Source organism: Sorghum bicolor, chromosome 4, assembly GCF_000003195.3.
Source record: "Sorghum bicolor cultivar BTx623 chromosome 4, Sorghum_bicolor_NCBIv3, whole genome shotgun sequence".
Lineage (NCBI taxonomy): Eukaryota > Viridiplantae > Streptophyta > Magnoliopsida > Poales > Poaceae > Sorghum > Sorghum bicolor.
Window position 1 is genome coordinate 59,661,178 of NC_012873.2, and position 21,482 is coordinate 59,682,659.

Here is a 21,482-nt window from a genome sequence, read left to right on the forward strand (position 1 = left end):
CACCAGATCTCTTATATTACATCTCCAATAACTTGTCCCCTAAAATGCCTTCAAACTTATCTCCTATAAAATTAGTAAATCTAGGATATAAGAGAGCACTACTATAGCAGATTATCTGAAACTCCTATATTTGTTTAGGATATGTGAGAGGGGTTGTCTCCTTTGGGAGAAATGATCAGGAGATCTCTTAAAAATTATAGGTATAGGAGATGAGATAGAAGATCTGTTGTAGCATCTCCATCTGCTACTTCCTACATTCCAAATGATAAGTTATTTTGACCTTTTTAGATATATATTTTTTATTATGTATATCTAGACATAACCTATGTCTAGGACTCTTGATGTATATCAAAAACTATGTATTTAGCAAAAGCCAAAACGACTTACAATTTGGAACAGAGGGAATACTTTTTAGGTATATGAGATTGGATAGGATTTCTGATGGAGATGCTCTTTGTTGATTATGGCATTTTTGTATTATTGCAGCTATTTACCTTTTGTTTGTTACAAGTAGCACTGATTTACCTCACCGTTTCATTGTCAGCATTCGTTTCCCAAGCAGTTCAACATTTTGTTACTGGCTGGTCTGACGTTTGTTTACTTGTTCTTGATTGACTAGACATTGGCGTATTGCATATGGTGGCACCAAGCATGAGGCAGGAACTGCATTACTTGCAAGAAAGTCACAAGTAAGATACCAAAGCTTGTGGTTCATTATAAGGTGTTTTAGTGCTGCCTCTTTGTTTTTTCCAACCTCTTGTTCCACAAACAGCCCTCTAGCTTGTATGTAGTCCTGTGATTCACCTTTATGGCCTTTAAGTTGACCATTATGGGCCTTCTTCCTCCTGTGTACCCTTCTGTACAGCTCAGAATTTGTAATTTTTCTGCTCATAAATCAGAGTTGTTTTATGAGGAATGAAAGCAAAACATGATTCCTGTGTCCACTTGAAGTAAGCTTCAACTAGAACACACGTTTTTTTATACCAAAAATTTAAAGTACAAATTTGAGGGAATCCACATGCGGATATGCCCATTAACTATTACTAGTTCGTACCAAGAACTAGTCCCTAAATGATTATTGCGTATTACTCCCTTCCTTCTTATTGGATGCTACAAAACTGGTGGCCAGGAGCATTGATATTCCAGGACCTGCGCACTCAAACATCTTTTCGTGTAGAGCAAATTTCTAAAATTTAATGGCTATGTTTAGAAGTATCTAGACCGTGATATGAAAGTTCTATCACTATCTTCGTTTGGTTAATGTACATCCAAAGTACAAAAAGGTTCAAATTTCTTCCTCCCAAGTAAGGCATGTGTTTGAATAATGAATAAACAAAATTTTGTTCCATATACTCTCCCCTAAGTATTTCAAATAGATTTGTCTTTTTCGTTTTCCATGTACAACAATACAAGTTGAGTTTGAAGTTCAAATGATGTGGGTTCATAGAAGACACCATATGTTAAGAAAATATATCATGAATTTTTCTATCATTGTTCTGATAGCTTAGGATGTCTAATAATAATTTATGGTGTCTGCTATCATAACCCCACATCATTTGAACTTCAAACTTAATTTGTACATGGGAAATAAAAAATACAAGTAGTATTAAGGAGTAAGGACATTGGACCAGCAAAAGTAGTTGGAGGGAGTAAATCAAACCAAAGCTTTGCTTAGGTGGTTCTTCATACTTGAGGGAAGTAATTCAAAAAAATTTTCCTATAAAAGTAAGTTGTTCATGAAAAGTCAATAGCATCAAATAAAGAATGGAGAGAATATTATAGTGGGCACATTCACTTTAATGTCATATTGGTGTAACCATCGGTTCCTATTGGGGAACCACAACTTTCCTTTCGGCAAGCAAACACTCTTGTACTTCGTTTTCATGGTTCAGTCACCCAACACTGTTGATAATCATCATAGAATTACATATTCAAATCTTGATTGATTCAGAATGATTGCTTGCCCATACTGGCCAGAAGCCCCAAAGATTATAACATGTGAACCAATATGCTGGGCACCAAGTACCTATTAGCAGCCCCCAACATGCATGTGAACCAATGATCCACGGAGTACCACACTGAAGCTGTGCCCCTGTAAATCCTTTCAAACAGGAAGAAGAATTATCTTCCTTAAATCTCTAGTCGTCAAAACATGGTTACTGGAAATTGGGAATGACCAACCATATTATTACCATGTTTGATTGTTGATTACAAATCTTGAGAACCAAGTAAAGTTCTTGGGGCAGTGGAGAAAAATAGGTAGTAATAGCCAGCAGTGATGCCACGTTGCTGTAGGGTTTACTGTTACCAGGCAAGAAAGAAAAGAGTGCTAAATACTCATTTTGGAAATTTTAAGCTGTTACAATTTAGCAATCTGCTTCAAATTTATCCAAGCTTCTATACTCTATAGTTGTGCAGCGCCATCTGATCGTTCTAGATTCAACCCTGGTACTAGCATCATTTCTTTGTTTTCAATGGATATAGGGAAATCGTGCAGTTGACTGTTGTATAGTTGACCTTGTAGATAATTCTGCACTGGAAGGTATATTATTGACTTACGAATATGAAAGAGCAGCTAAGGACCAACTAATACAATTTATTAAAGAAATAATGAGCCCACTTTAGTGCTGGGCTGCTGGCTGCTGGCTGCTGGGATGGTGTCTAGCCCACAGTCTGCCCACATACCTTACCCACTGGAGTTTGACTAGCATTAGGGATAAATGTGCATCCAGTTTCAGTTCCAAACCATGAAACTTATATTATTCCTTATTGCAAAGTTCAGTCATTAGTGAAACCAAGTACATATACATGATGCAAATGCCAAAGTGAAACCCAGTGTATCTTCAATATGGAGGAGCCTCATGTGACATTATTTACACAAGCCATTTTGCTCACTCAGCTAGTATATTTCACAAATACTCATTGCAACCAGAGTGCTCTGCACTGTATGAAATTGTTGAAACACACCATGGTATTTTCGAACTTGTACTGCATCTTCTTAGTGCAGTTGAAGTCTGTAACATATCAAAGCATAGATTCTTTTTATTATGCTTTCTTCATACTTGTAGTAACTCAATTTGTTTGGATACTAGAAAGAATGTTTACCCCAGTTCAGGAGCCATCAGTTCCTTGCGTCGATCCCCCTCTTTTTGTTGTGATTGCCTCTGTTCAAGATTAGCAGGGACATCTGCATATTGTGTTGTAATACTAAAGCTGTAGGGAGTGCTAGAGCTTGCATCAGCAACACCTCTTGGTTCACTGGCCTGGAGCTAAAATTAATTCGATTAACTTCCTGCTGACAGAGCATATTTACTTGATTAAAATTTCTGCAAAGATCATTCATCAAACCTTCCTGTGTAGTTCAACTTTTTGCTGTGACATGACATCTACTGTTCTACCGAGTTCCATGTTTTCCTGGTGAATTAGGCTACCCTGTTTCAATGTCAGTATAAATTAAGATGTCACTAACTTCCATTGAACCAAGAAAAAACGACAATTGCTTTTAGGACTTAACCTTCCTGTGTAACTCTTCAATTTCACTTTTCAAAATATGGTCCTGTTTGACATTACTGCATATTAGATTGAAGTGAATAGAAAACCAAAACATGGTAACGAAATGGATAATGAGTATGACCTTCCTCATTCTGATACTACGCAGGCTCATTTCAAGATGGCTCTCTAAACTTTGGAGGTCTCTTACACCTAGGCCTGAAAGCTCCTCTCCCATTAGTTGCCTACAGCAATGAAAAAGAGTTTCTCATGTTCTCTTAAGTAGGATACTAAAATTACTCTCAACGTAAAATTACATGGTTACACAGGTTGAAGTGAAGCAACTTATTATGTTGTTAGGGGAGATTAACTATCAATTTAATTTCCTGAAATAATGAATGTTGTTAATGTCTTCAATAACTATATATTTACTTAATCCTTGGTTGAAACGTTTCACTTTTTTATGTTCTATGAAGTTTTTCATGTGTCATTGAAACTTCCTATTGATGAGTGATCCTTTTTTTTTCAGAATCAATTGCAGACCATACTTGTGGCTTTCTTGCAAGTTGTGCAGTTGTTGCCTCAAGCTTGCTGCCTCCCTTTGCCAGAGCTATTAGTAAAACAGGAAGTACCGTCAGTTTATGAGCTACAAAATATAAGCATAGAAAAATAATTTAGAAATGTAAGCATAATATACTAGTACATTGCTAAAGATAAATCAATACTCAATAACTTCCACATGCTTTGGATTTAAATACAAGTACATTGCTAAAGATAAATCAATAACTCAATAACTTCCACATGCTTTGAATTTTGGGTAACATACTAGCACATTGCTAAAGAAGTAAAGATAAATCAATACTCATTCCACATGCTTTGGATTCTGGTTAACATACTAGTACATTGCTAAAAGATAAATCAATACTCAATAACTTCCACATGTCAATGATATCTTTTGCAGATTAACAAGATTCAATCATTTGCTGGGGTAGTCTACAGCAAATGCATTGGTTCTCTTTATTGATAGCTAACACGTCTTTGCTTTCGTGCACTTCCTTTTGAGAAGCAATGAAGTGGACCGTAGAATGGAGATGTGATAGAAGATGGCCTTTGAATCTCTCTCCCAAACTTCCAGGTCCAGTGGCGTCAGAGCATGCTCCCCTGCCAACTGATCACCTCTGACCGTCTCTGGTGGTGTATCCACTGTCGGGTTTGTGCCCCGCTGCCACAATTATGATTGTCCCAAATAAGCTACTCTGCGTGAACAGTCCCACAGGCTGTCTCCTGCATCCGGCAGCAACGCTGCGGCACTTCGCCTGACGGCCCTACCTCCACTGGACCGATTCCTAAGCCAGGAGCACACCAAAACCTCGGCATTTCTGAAACTACAGGTGCTTGTAGTTTAGGAGGGTTTTTTTTTTTTCCCACCTTTGCTTCGTATAATATTGCCTAACAGGCTTTGGATGGCTTGTTTTGTAGCGACAATGATGGTGGCTGCCGAATGCTGGCTTGAAGACGTTGCCTCCGGTATCCGTAGCTGACTTAGTGCCTCCCTTAGTCCCTTTTACATAGCACATGGCCAACAAGAACCACAACGTAACTATAAAGCCTTGTATATTCAGAAGTTCTCTTGAGTTATTGTAAACTCTTTGCATTGCCTGTATATATGTGTTTGGCACGACATGCCAGCAACCACCTTGTTTATTGAGGTGAAACCCCTCTTCTGTAGTGTTTGGCTTGTTTTAAGGACAATATCCTTGTATTAAACTAATGTGGTAAAATTGTTCCATCAATTCATCATGTTTTTTTTTGTGACTTGTATATATGTTTGAAATAAATATCTTCAGACACTGCTTATGAAAGACAACTGAAGGTGCAGCATGGCCCTCCATTTTCATCATCCCAAAATAGGTGTACATTTCGCAGTATGAAAAGCCAACTAATTTTAAATTTGACTAAATTTGTAGGCAATAATATTAACATTCCAATGATGTACATTTTGTATCATAAAACCTAATAATTTTTACTATATATTTGGTTAAACTTAATATTATTTGACTTCTCAGAGTGTGAGATGTGCACTTATTTTGGGACGGTTTAGGTATGTACGAAGTTTGGTTTGATATATTATTTTTGCTTATGTATTTTTGTCTCATAAGTATCCAAAATTATTCCAAAAGGTTGCCCAAGCGGTGGCCGTTTAGTGTGACTATGGCCTGAGCGGTGAGTGAGGATATCTATTTGGCCATCTAGGCGGGGTCAAATAATCGGTTTCAGCATGAAACAAATGCTGTGCCTTAGGCTGTCTCTAACAGGAGACTTATTTGGAAACCCAAAACTAAAATGGATCTCCAACATAATAACTATAGCCTCCAACAGAGTATCCATATAGAAAACCCATTTTGGGTATCAGGAGAGGCATAACCCAAATTTGGGTATCCTCTCTCCTCGAGACACATTTGCAGAGAGTGTTGTCTTTTAGATCTTGTTGTTGGAGAAGACTAAAAATAGGTATGTAACCTTTTACCTGTAGCGCTACCCAAATGACAAATAAGTCTTGTATTTTGGGTGATGATTGTTGGAGATAGTCTTATGGGCAAACCTGTAACTTTTTTCTTCCAAACTCCGGCTAGTGGTGCTACTCAGTCACGGATCTAAAAAAAATGGAGCTGGATATTCCCATCTCAAGCTAAAGAAAGTACTTACTGAATCGGGAGCTGGATATTCCCAAGCTAAAGAAAGAGTACCTAACTAAATTAAAAAAGAAAACGCACCTTCATCAAACTATCAAAGCTCCACTACAGAGCCCCTATGAAAGCAAAGCAAATGCACCTCTGAACTAGAATATACATGCATATCTCTTATTGTGCCCGGTAAAGCGCAGTGGGAAATTGGCCTGCAGCCTTTTGTCCGGAGAATTGCATGGAACGAAGGTTATCAGATACCTAGATTCCTTATGATAGAATATGTCCACCTGGTTTAATCCTCGATTTGGCACGTGTGTTCATATTTTTCTGAATTTATTTTAGAATTTATCAACACTATGCTTTTAATAGTAGGCGATGTCTCTGTCAACAGCGATGTGCCGGTGGTGACTTCATAAATCTCGTGATCTGTCAACTCAGTCCTTTGAAGGTTTTTAAAGGGGTAGGGTTTGCGTACGTATGTTCATAGAGATGAGTGTGCATACGTTTTGAGTGTCTGCGGTATACCGTGTAATTTAAAAAAAAAGAATACATAGTATATACTTGATATTTTAGCAAAATTGTCCTAGGAATACCTGGCTTATTGTGTACCCCAAAAGTATTACCATTCATTTTCTCCTAGTCAGTTTTAGGCAACAACATGGTTCTCGAAATACAATTTTGACAACCATTTTTTATATGATATACTTAAAAATGTAGCAGAAATGTACTATTATATTATGATGAAGTAGCTTTTGATTAAGGCAGATTACTAGCATCGATTTTAAATATTCAAACTCATCAATATAGAAAAGTTATTTATAATCAAATTTTGCAATAGCTGACTAGACATAACCAATTGTCACTATTTGTGACTGAATAAAGAGCCAAACATCTGATCTTGGTCAGACCAACATACATCACATGAACTGCATACTACTATACTAATTGTTATTCCCTCCATCTGAAAAAGAACATATCTTACTTTTTGAGAAATCAAACAATCCTAAATTAACTAGATTTATAGGAAATAGTATCAATGTATTTCTCTTCAAATAGGTTAAAATAATAATATATTTCATAATGAATCTAACGATATTTACTATGCGCCTAAATATTAGTACTTTTTGTATATATTTGAATAAATTTGAGATTGTTTGATCTCACGGAAAGCTAGATTTCCATTCTTTTTATGACGGAGGCAGTAGTTAGCAAGATATAAGTACTTTTTCGTCACCGTACCATGAGTTCTGAAGTTGCATTGTTGGTGCCAATCTGCTCCTCTTTTGCCTTTCCGTATCGGTCTATCACAGCTTTCATGCTAGAAAGAAAATAAAAGTGGAACAAAATAGTATAGGTTAGTGCTTATTATTAATTTGTATCTGAATTTGTAAGTAACGTAATATGACATACTATAGCATACAAACGTATATATGCCCGTTCCTACTTTTATTAACTCTATAAATGTTTCTTAGCATACCCCTTAATATATTTTTTTTGAAAGGTAGTAATTCTTCAAATAGTTAGTACACACGGAGACTCAATATTATTGCACGATTCATTCATTAATAGCTCTTCCAATTTATAATTGTCAATAATGATTTATATAATCTCTTCTCATTTTACATTGTCAACAGATATATATAACCTCTTGTCGATTGACTTTGCATTGCTCAGATTGCTCTACTAAAAGTAATTTCCTCTAAGCTTGCATACTGATTTCTATAAAATAGATACTACTTCATTTTGCTTGTTTAGATGGTGACGAAACAGCAGTTCCATGAAAAAAAAGAATCAAAACCTCCCATTTCATGATATATGAGATTATTATCAGATTCGCAATAATATGAACATATGAAGCAGAAATATTGGTCTCCAGCCTTAGTTATGTAAGAGAACAAAAACTAAGGAATCCCAGACCACATATATACATTTTGTTATTAATAATTGAACTTAATTAGTTGAATAAAGGAGACCATCTATGTTAGTTTTTTTCGCAAAAAATAATAGGACCCTCAGCTATTTCATTAATCTGCTCATACATCTAGAGAGCTGGCCAACTAGGTACCTACGCTAAACACTGAAACAAGAAGATCAGATATATAGCAAATTAAACAGATCTCTTAGAAGTTAAACCAAGTCTGATCAGTAGGAAATTTGTAACATATATCTAGAGAGAGATAGAGAGATATGTCTAGTAGAGAGAGTGACGTAAATAAATAGGCAAAATGATTCGTACTTGGTGCTGGAGAACTCGTAGAGCCTTCCGGTGCTGGAGAAGATGATGAGGCCAACCTCCGCATCGCAGAGGATTGAGAGCTCCTTTGCCTTCTTCAGCAGCCCGTTCCGTCTCTTAGAGAAGGTCACCTGCCTGCTCGTCGAGTTGTCGATCCTCCTTATCACTATCTTCCCCCTCCCCATCCCTCTTTTTTCTGCCTCTCAGATCTAGTTATTAGCCGTCCAGGAACAAAAAGGAGCACAGGAAGAAGCAAGACGAAGTTGAGATAGCCGGCCAGGACGATTGATCTGATGGGGAAGAGACGGGAAGCTAGGTAGCCTAGCGCTAGAGGCAGGTTCCTGGCTCCCAATTGTGGTTCACAGCCACAGCTATATACCAACAAAGAGAGGATGAGAAGTGCCTGACTAGGTTTTATGCACCAATTTGAGGATGCAAGTGGCCAAGTGGCTCAAACTAGTAGTCCTTCTCTATACATATTTAGCTTCTCATTGAGCCTACCTGCTTTTTATTAATTATTATTACTAGTGATGTGATGGACATAAATTAACCGTGTTATATTCTGTTGGTAGCACTAGCACTAGCACAAATGGAACGCATCCAAGTGATTGATGTGACCATGTATACTCGTTTGATTTCAAAAAAAAAAGAGGAGATCCCTCAAATGTTTACCCGCTTATTTTTTTAATGAAAGAAGAATTATATTTAATTATAATTGAGTATATCGTCATATTACAAGCACTACCGCCGACCATACGGGGAGGGCAGGAGGTGCGACGGCCGAGGGCCCTCGCGGGATGGGAGTCAAGTCTAAGTATATAATACTATATATATCCCCTTTAGCTATAGTTCTTGTTTATCAATACATGCATATATATAGTGTTCCAGCCTATCACCAAAAAAGTCGTGAGCCAAAGAGCCGAGCCACCAATGGCCATACAAGCGCTGTCGCACATAGCGATCAATTGAGAGTCGCCACTTCTAGACTTCCGGTGAGACATCGAGACCACGAGGAGAGATGCAGCGACATCGGCGATACGATCACTAGTTCACCACACGATCACCAGCTGCAGTATATAATACCAAAACCTCTGCGCTCGAGTTCTAGTCTTTCAAAATCCAAACAACAGTGGCGACCAGTTGGCAGGGCTCGATGAGGACTATGACACGTCATCTTGGTTATTCCCTTCTACCTTTTATGTTTTGTAATTTGTGAATCTTTGTTCTGATTGTGAATTAGTTCATGTCCCAATTGTCTAGGCACTAAGTTTTCTTTCTTATTCAATTTCGGTGTAGTACTTTATACTCATATAGTCATATTTTTCTTGTAATTTAGGTCAGGTGTTAGAATTTTAGAATGTTACCTAAGAAATATTTGTCACGACTGTGAAAAGAAAATTAAAAAGACAAGAAGAACAATTTATCTATATATGATTAGATTTGTTTTCCCTTTACGAATAAAATTAGCTTATATTATTATAAAATTTTATAGTTTATAGGGGTTGTCGCAATGAATTCGTCAGTGGTTCCTCAAAATTTTAGGACCGGCGCTGACTACTGGCACACTTTTGAGATGAAATAAGTGTGGGTATACAGTATGATGAAAAACAATTTCTGGATTTATATATACATAATATTTACGTTCTTATTATTGCTCTCTCTACAAGTACTATCCGTACGTAGAGCCATGTCCTTTGGCAGCTTGAGAGGGCTTTGATATATTCTGATTGGTATAGTGTAGTATATATGGGAGATGTCGACATCCTATCAACCATCTTACCTCGTACAATGTTTCTCAAAAAAAGAAAAAGAAAACTTACCTCGTACACAATATGCCACCCACTTTCATCATCTCTCAAAGGTCGTCCTTAATAATTTGTAAGTTTATAATAGTGGTACCACGTCCCTACGCTAATTCTAGTATTCTACACACATATCATTGATGGCATATGGCTTTTTTCTTCCCATTTGTAGTACAAGTGTCAATAGATATGTTTAAGATCCTGGGCTAGCTAGGTGAGAGGGAAACATAAATGACGTACGAAGAAAAGTATCATCATCTCAACTACGTAGTCTCCCCAATATCCTCTTAATATATGTTTGCAGCCTTGGCAATGCGATGTTTTGAATTTAAAGAACATATACTAAGGTGCGTGAATTCTTTCACATCTCGGCTAATAAGTTAGGTTTAACCTAAACCATCGGTTTCTTAGTTTTTTTCGTCTTCTAGTTATCTTGAGGAATTGATTCTTTACATAAAGATGACAAACCTATAGGCGGATCTGGTAATCAAAACCTAGGTCGACTATATATAATATATGCACTGGACCACCGACCCATCTTGATGGTTTATTATTTTATTATTATTGTTCGTACAATCATGATCCTTCGGTGGTTTATTATTTTATTATTATTGTTTGTATAATCATGACCCTAGTGTATCTCAAACGTTTTTCTTTGTGTTCTTTTACAGCAAAAATGACATGTCTTCCACTTCATAGGGGGGAAATGGAATTCTAGTATTGTGTTCATCACGAAGTACAACGCCATCCTAGAATAGCATGCGCGCGTAATATATATCATGTTTGGATCCATTCGATGCGCTATCTATTTTTTGGTTTTGTCCATCTAGCTAGTGAGATACTGAGATAGCGCACTGAATGGATCCAAACAGTATTTTTAGTAGTTATTAGTTGATGATATTCAACTAAAAAATAGCTAAACTATTAGCTAGATGCGTTTGGATCTGAAGGAGCAAATTATTAGCAGTAACTATTAATTTTATGCATGGATCTAAATAGGGACTAAGAGGGTGGTGAGGTTGCTTGCTTCATCAGAAGAAACAGTAATCGTACTCCACTCGTTTGTATTTTTCAGCGATGACCGATGATCAACGGTATTAGTACTAGTTATTAATCTACTCCATGGACGACGGGCCGCCGGAAGCGTGCATGTTACTTGCATTATGGGGTGATCGCTTGGAAACTGAAATGAGATATATTTTGTCCTCGACCTCGTCGTGGTGCTCCGGAGCTGCATGCGCATGGTTGGTCGCGCAGACCACGTGGTACGATGGTCCATGCGCGCGCGCATTGCCCAAAAAAAAACGTACGGACCAATGGAATGGAGATGCGGTTTCATTCTCGATCGCGGCAATCGATCACACACGGATCAGCAAAGGGGAGGAGCTGAGCTTCCAAGTTCCGAGGTTCAAACCACTTCGCCTTTGAGAAAAGCAGAGAGGTTCTCTTTTGGGCTGGAACCAAAAGTGGTTCCTGTACCAAAGTGGCCGGACAAGTGTCAATCATTGCCGTATGATGAGACAACACCTGTCGAGATGGCCTTGGGATGATGCACAGCGTGCCAACCGCGTACAAGGAGTGACATTCGCCACTTCAAAAGTAGAGAATCTCTGCATTCGTAAGCCGTACTTTTTTTTCTCAATAGTTTTTTCTTTCACAGTAAATCAGCAAACAGTATTTTCAGTCATAACTTTTCAGACCAATGAATAGGCTAGTGAGCTTCAAAAACAATTAAAAAAAAGAAGTGCTAATGTACACAAGCGTGAGCACTGTGAGAGAGGGTTTCTTTGGAACGTGTGTGCAAGACTAGCTAGTAGTTCATCGCTAGCGAGCTGCTCTTCTCTCCTTGTGACCAATAAGAATATTCCTAGGCGGCCTCTCTTGAAGTCTCTTCCCCATCTACAGTTGAGAGAGGCGAAAGAAGGAGCTTCAGTCGCCGCCGGCGAAGCTGGTGGTCCCTTCCGCCTCTGATGGCCTGTGGGGCATCGCGAGGGGGCGGGGACTGCCTGTCTCTTGCCGGCTGGTAGGGTAGGTACTAGTTTTTCTAGGGTTAGGGTTCCTGACGGCGCCGGTGAGGCTAAGGCGGTGGCGTCGTGGCAGAATAAGTTCTCTCGGACTCTTCCTCGCCCCGTTGGTGCTTCGCTCCGGCATCGACGGCGAGCCCATGGAGATGGTGCTCCTATTGTGGAGTCCTTCTACAAGAGTGTGCGTATTCTGCCTTTCTGTCATTTCAGGAAGACGGCGGAGTCGGCGGTGCGCTTCGTCCAGGGTGCTGAGATGGCTATGGGTGTTGCGGATAGCTGGAGAGTGGATCGTGCTCAGTTTCCCTTTGATGTGGGTCGACGACGAGCTCTGATTCATGATCGGAGGAGCTTGGGGTGAGTCCCCGATTGATGGTCCTTCAACGATGGAATCAACCTGGCCTCAGTGTCAGGCGTCTTATGCGGTTCGTTACAAAGCTTCCATGCGATGGGTCTCTTCCGATTCTGTGCGACGGCGGGTGTTCCCAACGCGGGAGGAGGATGGAGATGGTGTTCGGCGACAAGCATGATGGACGCGGACCTTCTTGTCACTTTTGTTTTCTTCAAGGGCCTCTATGCAAAGTCATTATTTGTATCATGTATCACTGTATCTGTATTTGTACGTTTTCCTTATCCAGTAATACAGATACAAATTATCAAAAAAAGAATCCTCTTAGACTGTCAATTTAGCAAGTGTTGGGGATGCCCTTAGGGCACCAACATCGCAGTCAGCATGCATCAACAGCCCCAGCCAAAAGGTAGCCACCACGTAGACTACAACCTATTCGCTTAGCTGAAAAGTCATAGCTAAAAGTATTATTCGCTAATTTACTGTAAGAGAAAAACACTACTGAATAACTAGCAGATTCAGCAAATAATCTCAAACGAACAGGCTTGCAATGTATTAATTGCTCTAGTGCTCTCCAACGCACTGGTGTTCTGCATCCTGCTTTTTGCAGGACCTTAGCGCGCGCACTCTCTTCTCTCTCAATATCTATGATGCTTTTTGCTAACTTTTTAGGCCTTGTTTAGTTGGCAAAAAGAAAAGTATTTTAGTGTTGTAGTAAATTTATAATTATATTAATTAGTGTTCAATCACGAACTAATTAGGCTTAAAAGATTCATCTCGTAAAATACACGCAAACTATGAAATTAGTTATTCTTTTAATCAATGCTCCATGCATCTGTCCTACCCCATACTTGCAACGTGCGCCCTAGCAGCTGCCCACTTCTTGTCAAATGAAACTACCGTCTCCTTTGTATATCTGTGAAACCACTATTTTTTGATTTGGCTATGTTGCGGAGATGTGATGTCCAGAGCAATACTCCAACATGTAGCATTGGAGAAGCCCTAAGAACAAGAACATAGTTGGGGCGCTTCTCCCAATAATCAATAGTAGTACTAATGTGGAAGTTTTTATGTTGTTATAATAGATTGGATGCGTGAACAAATAGCATTATACATGATCTTCTCAATAATAATTCTTAATTATTTTCTTAGACTTAAAATTGAGTTGAAGGAAACAATATATAAGTTATGGTTTAGATGACTTCAACTATGACTACTCTCAGTAGTCCCGCTGAACGGAGAAATCAGATCTTCTCGAGTGAAAACCAAAGATATTGCTATATGACACTTACGACCTTCCCATATCAAGCCTCTTTTTCATTTCAGTATTACCGTTTACTTTACACACACCCTTAGCTTCTTTTGATGCCGTGGGTTGCTGCAACAATTCCTCGTCTCCTTTTAGTCCGATCTCTCTCTCTCTCTCTCTCTCACACACACACACACACACACACAACCTCTCTCGTGCCTAAAAACCTCTCTCTCGCGCACACACACAGCCTCTCTCGTGCCCAAAAACCCACCAAGAGGCCGTTAAATAAATTTGATGCTAACACAAAAGGGGAAGAAGCTCGATTGGGTTGCTAAAAACTTAACCTATGATAAGTTGACCTATTCTAGATAAACTAATTAATAAAACAACTAATTAGCAAGTTGTGCACTTAAATTTACATATTGATCTCTACTTGTCTAACCCTACAAATGGCAACTCGTTTGATGACAAAAAAAATGTTAAACAGTGAAATTGAAAGTGCATCTAATTCTATTGTAACAATTAATGTAAACAAAGGTCTAATACAAACTGTGGAGTAGTTCAGTTTTACGTGCAATAGGACAGTGGCTAGTGGGTACTATTCGCTGGCCACCACTAACCAATGCGGCACCAATCACGTCCTCTGATACTGGATCTAGTCATCGCCTAAGACTAGTGGACGGGTGGGTGGCTTGCATGTTTGTGGTGTGGTGTGGAATTGGGGGTTAAGTTAGAACTCAAAAGATGGAGAATCTAGTCCAACATAAACTATACATATGATACATACATGATATATACTCAATTTTGGAAAGAAAGTTGAGTATTTCTAGGAATACTAAGCACCTACATGGCTCTGCCTATGTCTGCAGTGAATGGATGAAAAGTTATGGCTGAAAGTACTATTTGTTGATTTGTTATGTAAATAGCTAGCAGATTCGATAGATAAGCTCAAACGAACAGAACGAGCCCATAGAGCATTCTTATCCTCTGTTTTGATCCGTGCTAATAGTAGTTAGCAACTAAAGTTTAGTAAAGTTGAATTCAAACAGTCTTACTAATAGAGTGATAGGTGTGCTAGTGCGTTACTCACCTTTAACACTATTAAGTATTAACCAATTGGATGATACTGTACTAGTATATGCTAAAAAATAGTATTCTAAAATTAATTGGACCCAAACAGATCCTAGTTGCTCAAATGGAAGCCAAAAGTTCCACCCACGGCCAATTTTACATTTTTGGAGCAACAATTTCTGAGTTTAATCGCTGCTACTATGGCATGACCCAACGCAAACAGGTTACGTAGCAAGCGTAAGTTAAATTAAAAAATAAATAAATACTAAGGCTATGCATATGAGAGTCTGTTGGAAGAACTTGGAACGAAAAGAAAATCGAAGCAAAGAAAATAGAGAGCCAGAGGACATGTTATCCTTGTGCAGGTTGCAGTGATAGGATGGGGTGCCTGAGCGCGCTTCCATGAACAATTTGGCGCTCTCGATGCTCTCGCCCTCGACCTCAGGTTTCCCGCCATGTACCCGACCCTCCAAGGCCACCGCTCCCCGATGCCGCGCCGCGCCCTCGGGCGACGCCTCGCTCTGCGCCTTCCGGGCGCACCACCGAGCCGGGCGCGCCCTCCACGCCAACCCGGCACTGATACCCGCGCTCGCCGCCTGCGCGCGGCTGCCCGCCGCCGTGGCCGAGGCCGAGCAGATCCACGCGCTCCTCGTCAAGTCCGGTGTCCCGCGGACGGTCTCCGATGTGCAAGTCTCCACCTCCCTGATTCGAGCCTACGCGCGGCTCGGCCGCGTGTGCGACGCGCGGAAGGTGTTCGATGGAATGCCCGACCGGACGGTGGTCACCTGGAACGTGCTGCTCGATGCGCTTGTCAGAGATGGCGACTTGGACGCTGCGTGGGAGGTGTTTGTGGAAATGCCGCAGCGCAATGTGGTTTCTTGGAACACCATAATCGCTGGTTTCACAAGGAATGGGTGGGCGCAGGAGGCAGTGGACTTGTTTGTCGAGATGACTGTGGCTTATGGTTTGGCGCCAGATGAGGCGACCATGGTTGGCTTCGTGTCGGCTGTTCGGGACATTGGTCTACTTGGAATTGGAAAGAGCGCGCATGGGTATGTTCTCCGTCGGGAGTTCTCACTTGACGGTGCTCTTGGGGTTGCACTAATCAGTATGTACACGAGGTGCGGGAGCATGGGTGCTGCACACAGTTGCTTCTTGAGTGTCACCACCAAGAATGTGGAGCATTGGACCTCTTTGATCGCGGGTTTCGCAGCACATGGTCAACCAGAGAAAGCACTGAGGTTGTTTGCCGAGATGAGACGGGTGGGCATTGAGCCTAATGGTGTCACCTTTGTAGCCGTCTTGAACGCCTGCAACCATGGCGGGCTTGTCAGCGAAGGTTTCAAGTACTTCGACCTAATGAGGAGCATGGGCATCAGGCCAATGATCCAACATTATGGCTGCTTGGTTGATCTCCTTGGCCGCGCTGGGTTCTTGAAGGAGGCCTTCAATCTTGCCAGCAATCTACCTGAAGATCCTGGTTTTGTAATCTGGAGCTCGCTACTAGCAGCCTGCCATAGCCATGGCGATGTCGAGATGGCAGAGCTCACTGCGTCAAAGTTGGCAGACGCAAAACCAAGTCATGGCAGTTCATATGTTCTGCTATCGAACACATATGCACGAGCGAAACAATGGGAGGACTTGAGGAGGACGCGGAGGAGGATGGAGGAACATGGAGTAACCAAGAAACCTGGGCTCAGCTGGATAGAGGTAGATGGAGGTGTACATTCCTTTGCCACTGCAGACAAGCTGCATATGGAAAGCGAGGATATTTATCAGATGTTGGAGGATTTGAAACATAATTTGACATCAGCTGCATATGAACATGAACCGTTCGCTCTTTATGAACAATTGCAATAAATTTCTTTGGAGAAAGATTATCACTTGTTAATAAAAAAACATCATAAATATTAAATATATATATATATATTCAAACTTATGAGCAGGAACAACGCCGTATCTGAGAATGACTTAATTGAAGTATATGTTAGTAAGTAATCGTACACTTTAGCTGCATTTACATATTGTGCTGGGAGTATTCTCTAGCAATTAGCAGACAAGGGCACTGAACTACAATCAGACAACGACATCCCCCAAGCAATTCCTCGCTCCCGTGCTTATCTCTACTCTACAGCTGTAAGTTTTATACATTAAACAGTCATCTAGCCTGATAGTGTGGTCGAAATGCTTGATTAGATCCACCAGATAGACGGTCTCTCGATCTAGTTTTAGCAACATCAACAACTATCATCCAGCCGTTTATTATCTGCAGATAAAAGTATAACCGTGAGTTTCAAGAGGTTTATAAACATCCTACAACTGTAACAATGCTAGTCGTGGTAAGAATTCTAATCAACCTACCTGTCCATTCATTGCTTTTAGAGCAGCACCTCCAGCTTCCTCAGTAGTGTATTCTATGAAGGCATAACCTTTTGATCTTTTTGATATCCTGTCCATAATTATCTTCACTGTATGTAACAAAGCAGTTCAATGAATCAGCAAGTCAGACACAAAAGATAAACGGATGGGTACATTCTTGCTGCCCTATCACAAACCTTCGACGAGCTCACCGAAAGGCTCAAATGCTGCCCGCAAAGTTTTCTCAGATGTATAAAATGAAAGCCCTGTCATACATTGTACACAAAAGTTAGGGACAATCAAGATAGAAATAGATCTGAATAACGAAATGCTGATGATTCATCACCTGCATGCTAATGATACATGAATAAACAAATGAGCTGAAATGCAAATAAAGTACATGCTGTGCTTCACCTGTAACAAAGAGCCTTTTAGTTTTGATATCGGCTGCTACAGTCCCTTCAGATGATTTCAAGCCATCATCACCTGAAACTATCAAAAGTATTTACTAAAATCTGGGTGATTTATACAAGCTCTCTTAGAAGCATGGACATTCAAGTCGTATAACGCACCCCAGGCATACTAGGTACAAGTTTAATGAGTATAAAGTGTAAGAGAATCAAATGTAGCAAATTAAGACCTCCAAGGATTAATAACAAAATTGGTATATAGATGTCATCATCTTATTATTGATCAGGCCATAGAAATAAACCTCAAATAGGACCAGCAAAAAAATACAATGATGTGTAGGGGAAGAAATATGATTTTAGTTTGGGCTTTTGGGGTAAAACATCAGAACCTTGCTTGTTCTAGTCTTCTAGAAACTGTCTGGTTTTCAACTTTGTTCAGAGGAACTGCTAATGGTTGACTAATCCAAATTTCCAAATGATTAAATACAGATATCGTGTTAGAATGGAAAACAAGGCCAAACCCAGGCACAGGATTTTTATAGCAGCATTGGCGGTTTCCTGCTTTGAAATACACCATAAAAGGTCTTGAACAGGAAGAAAGGAATTTTGGCTGCCAATGATGCACAGAATAGAATGGCCGGAATGGGACTTAAGATAACGGCATTAAGAAATGAGTTGATATTCATCAGAAGCAGAAGAAATAAGAAAACCTTTGTACTCTTTGTTGTCTGATCCAAAGTTCATATCAGGTTGAACAGATAACACTCCAGGAACATCTGGTATGAGAAGTTACTTTGTCAGTGGCTTAGTGCATTCGACGACAGGAAAATAATCAGATCTGTATATAAAGGATATCAAAGCCCAAGTTGCTCACCAGCTAACTCTTTTGCGCATTCTTCATCTATATGACAGCAGAAACCATAATCCCTCTCCCATGAAATGTGATATATGCTAACTTGGGCATCCTGTTCGCTGAAAAATTGAGAGATGACAAAATTTTATCATGCGCAACAGAGAACAGACAGATACTAGTAAAGTAGTAGCTAGGTTGACGTAAGACTACATACTTCCCCAACACTTTCATAAGGATTTGGGTATAGTGATCCACCATTTGGGCCTTCGTCACGACTTCAACTCCGGGCTTCTCCATTCGGACAAGCCAAAACTCATTTTTCCCACTTGAAGATGTAGAAGCACTATCACTAATGCTTACAAGGTTAGATGTCGAGAGACTCAAGCTGTGATTACCCTTCTCTGATTTGTTATCCATATCTGGCTGAACAGATAGCACTCCAGGCATCTCTGTAAATTAGGAAGAGCAAAAGAAGCAAATATGTATGAGTTTCAGTATGTACCTCTCCAAGTGTTTTCACTTTGTCAATGAGGTTCTAGTTATCAAATGCATTAGAAATCAGTCCAGCGGGTGGTGCAATTCCTAAACCAACAAAGCAATTTAATTATACCTTGGCACTGAATAAGGAGATAACTAGAATGATTCAGAGAATGGCATGATAAGAAAGACAGCTGTCTGCAGTTATCGACAAACTTGCATAATTGTTCCCAGTTACACATTTCTCACTGTACAGGATTAAACTTAAATGGGTAATGTGACACTTCCTCACAAAATTATACTAATGCGGAGCACCGAGGCACATCAGTTTTTTCCACAGTACTTCACCGAGGGATTGGAGGTCATACTTGCAAGCTCCTTCGATGCATCTTCGTCGATCTCGCAGCGGAACTCGTAGGCCCCATCCCACGAAGCCTCATATATGCGCATCTGCGCCTCCTTCTCACTGCCGTAATTACGCACAATATTTTCAGTATGAAAAAAACGTTGAAAGCAAAACAAAGCCAATTGTTCTCGTTTGCTACAGAATGCCAAACTACTCACCTTCCCACGACCTGGGCCAGTGTGGCTGCGTAGTAATCCACGGCGTCTGCGCGGGACACCCTGCTGCCTCCCGCGGCGGCAGAGGGCGTATCCATCACAACCACCCACCTGGAGGAACGCGACTGGCTCTCAGTCGAAGCGGCGGAAAGTGGCGTGGGAGGCAACTGCGAAGATGAGGCGAGGAGGGTCAAACGCCGTCGGCCCCGACGGCGAGGGGTTGAACGGAGGGCGGAGGTCGAGAGGTGGGGGACTGAAATGGATTGGCTGCCGGCTTTGGTGGCGGTGGGAATGGAGACGGACACGGAGAGTCCGCCGCCGATGAGGAGGGAAGGTAGCACGGCGTCCATGGCTGGCGCGGCGGCTTGTGTGTGGTACCGTGGTACGGACCAGCGGGTGGGATGGAAGTGGGAACGAGGCAGATGCGAGCTCGCGGCCTCGCGGGAGTGGCTTACCGCCGGGCGCCGGTTAGCGGTGAGGTGGAGAAGACAACCATGACGGGCGCCGTGGCCCGTGGGAGAAATATCCTGCCGTGCTAGTTTGTGGTGCCGTAGTTATGTGGGCCTCAAGTAATATCGGCCCAGTGGGCCGGTGCTTCATCGGCTGAACGGTCAAATCATATGTGGGCTACTTGTTTTATTCGAAAAAGTCCACTCCACCCCTCTCAATTATCTGACTTTTCTCCTTTGAACTTTAAAGTCAGAATCTTACCCCTGAACTTTCTTGTCCTGGTTTACCACAAAAAAAAAATTTGTCTGCATGCTTTAGAAATTATAAAAAGTTCTAGAGATGCACTAGGATACAAAAAATACAAATAAAATATTTAGGGTTCATAAAAATATACCTATATGTTTTTAAAAATAGATTTATCTCAGGAAAATGAAACTGTCCAAAAAAACTATAAAATTATGAAAATGTTTAATTAATATGTAGTCGTGTTTTTAAACTAACGATAACATAATATGCAACCGACATGATTGCATTCAACATTAATTATGTTGCTCTCGAGATGGTTGCATCTTATATTTTTATTATGCATAGTTTTAAAAATATGTTTATACATTGTTTAGAATGCTTTAGGAATTTTCTAGTTTTTTCTTGTAGTTTTCCCCATTTTCCTAGAGCTAAAACTATTTCTTGAAGATTTAAAGATCTTTTCATGACCTCTAAATATTTAATTTGGATTTTTTGTACCCTCGATATATCTATTTTTTTTAAAAAAAATTAAAGCTTAGAGATATTTAATGTGATTTAGAAAACCTTGTAAACTATTTACCAAAAAATAACTAAAAAGGATAAAATTGCCTTTGAAACCACTCCAAATCAAAGACAAGGTGGTAATTTGAACAGTTTGGAAGTCCCATGGTCCATGGATAAGGAAAAAAATATGATGATAGTTGAGAAAGATATAATATACTTTTCATGTTTTGCTTGAGATCGCAAGATGACTTTGTGCAACTAGTGAGTAGAAAACGAGTTACGAGAGTGAGCGAACAATTTTGGTTTTGTCGAGAAGGACTACAGTACATTATTATATAAATCTATCCAAAAAAGTTAAGAAAATACAACAGCTCGTTTTCAATATTTGTGTTTATCTTATATAGGTGATTGAGACAACACAAAACTCAATATGTGAGTCGACAATTCTCATGCTAAAATTGTCAACTAGCCCTAAATTATAGAACCTAATTCAACCATTCTTGTTTCTCATTGCCATCCAGGTAGCCAATGACCTAAAGCCTTGTATTGTCCCTCTGTCTTAAATTAAATCAGCGTCTAGACCTGTTCTAAATCAAAATTCATTTTTAACTAAACTTATTGCAAAAAATATTGATATTTATGATATGAAATTAGTGTCACAGATTTTTTTTCTTTGAACTTAGTTAAATTTAAGCTAATTTAATTTATAGTGACAAGGA

The 21,482-nt window shown here is 40.0% G+C and overlaps 3 protein-coding genes across 7 annotated transcripts; 1 reads left to right on the forward strand and 2 right to left on the reverse strand.

Annotated features, from left to right (window-relative positions):
- On the reverse strand, positions 2,733-8,831 carry LOC110434910 (MADS-box transcription factor 57-like). Of its 4 annotated transcripts, none has more exons than XM_021459870.1 (8): positions 8,413-8,828; positions 7,416-7,494; positions 4,038-4,099; positions 3,635-3,734; positions 3,515-3,556; positions 3,349-3,432; positions 3,106-3,263; positions 2,733-3,014 (listed from the first exon to the last, which is right to left on the reverse strand). In XM_021459870.1, exons 1-8 carry the CDS (start codon positions 8,592-8,594, stop codon positions 2,999-3,001), a joined length of 723 nt encoding a protein of 240 aa, XP_021315545.1. In that variant the 5' UTR covers positions 8,595-8,828; the 3' UTR covers positions 2,733-2,998. The 4 variants fall into 4 exon arrangements, with proteins under 4 accessions (XP_021315545.1, XP_021315544.1, XP_021315543.1 ...); XM_021459869.1 differs by having other exon boundaries at positions 3,106-3,269; XM_021459868.1 differs by having other exon boundaries at positions 3,515-3,734; positions 8,413-8,831.
- LOC8077692 (pentatricopeptide repeat-containing protein At3g22690) lies at positions 15,016-16,823 on the forward strand. The gene has a single exon (XM_002452563.2). It carries the CDS (start codon positions 15,307-15,309, stop codon positions 16,762-16,764), a length of 1,458 nt encoding a protein of 485 aa, XP_002452608.1. The 5' UTR covers positions 15,016-15,306; the 3' UTR covers positions 16,765-16,823.
- On the reverse strand, positions 16,862-20,075 carry LOC110435107 (organelle RRM domain-containing protein 1, chloroplastic). Of its 2 annotated transcripts, none has more exons than XM_021460471.1 (9): positions 19,567-20,075; positions 19,371-19,468; positions 18,740-18,974; positions 18,547-18,644; positions 18,383-18,448; positions 17,677-17,748; positions 17,460-17,528; positions 17,266-17,372; positions 16,862-17,170 (listed from the first exon to the last, which is right to left on the reverse strand). In XM_021460471.1, exons 1-9 carry the CDS (start codon positions 19,911-19,913, stop codon positions 17,063-17,065), a joined length of 1,200 nt encoding a protein of 399 aa, XP_021316146.1. In that variant the 5' UTR covers positions 19,914-20,075; the 3' UTR covers positions 16,862-17,062. The 2 variants fall into 2 exon arrangements, with proteins under 2 accessions (XP_021316146.1, XP_021316145.1); XM_021460470.1 differs by having other exon boundaries at positions 17,677-17,754.

Coding starts and splice junctions, on each gene's coding strand:
- LOC110434910 (XM_021459867.1), bottom strand. CDS start 8,594: ATGGGGAGGGGGAAGATAGTGATAAGGAGGATCGACAACTCGACGAGC. Junction 3,735..4,037: donor AACTTGCAAGAAAGCCACAA/GTATGGTCTGCA, acceptor TCATTGCTGTAG/GCAACTAATGGGAGAGGAGC. Junction 3,433..3,514: donor TTGAAGAGTTACACAGGAAG/GTTAAGTCCTAA, acceptor ACATTGAAACAG/GGTAGCCTAATTCACCAGGA.
- LOC8077692 (XM_002452563.2), top strand. CDS start 15,307: ATGAACAATTTGGCGCTCTCGATGCTCTCGCCCTCGACCTCAGGTTTC.
- LOC110435107 (XM_021460470.1), bottom strand. CDS start 19,913: ATGGACGCCGTGCTACCTTCCCTCCTCATCGGCGGCGGACTCTCCGTG. Junction 18,645..18,739: donor CTTATGAAAGTGTTGGGGAA/GTATGTAGTCTT, acceptor TCAATTTTTCAG/CGAACAGGATGCCCAAGTTA. Junction 17,373..17,459: donor TTTCGGTGAGCTCGTCGAAG/GTTTGTGATAGG, acceptor TGTTACATACAG/TGAAGATAATTATGGACAGG.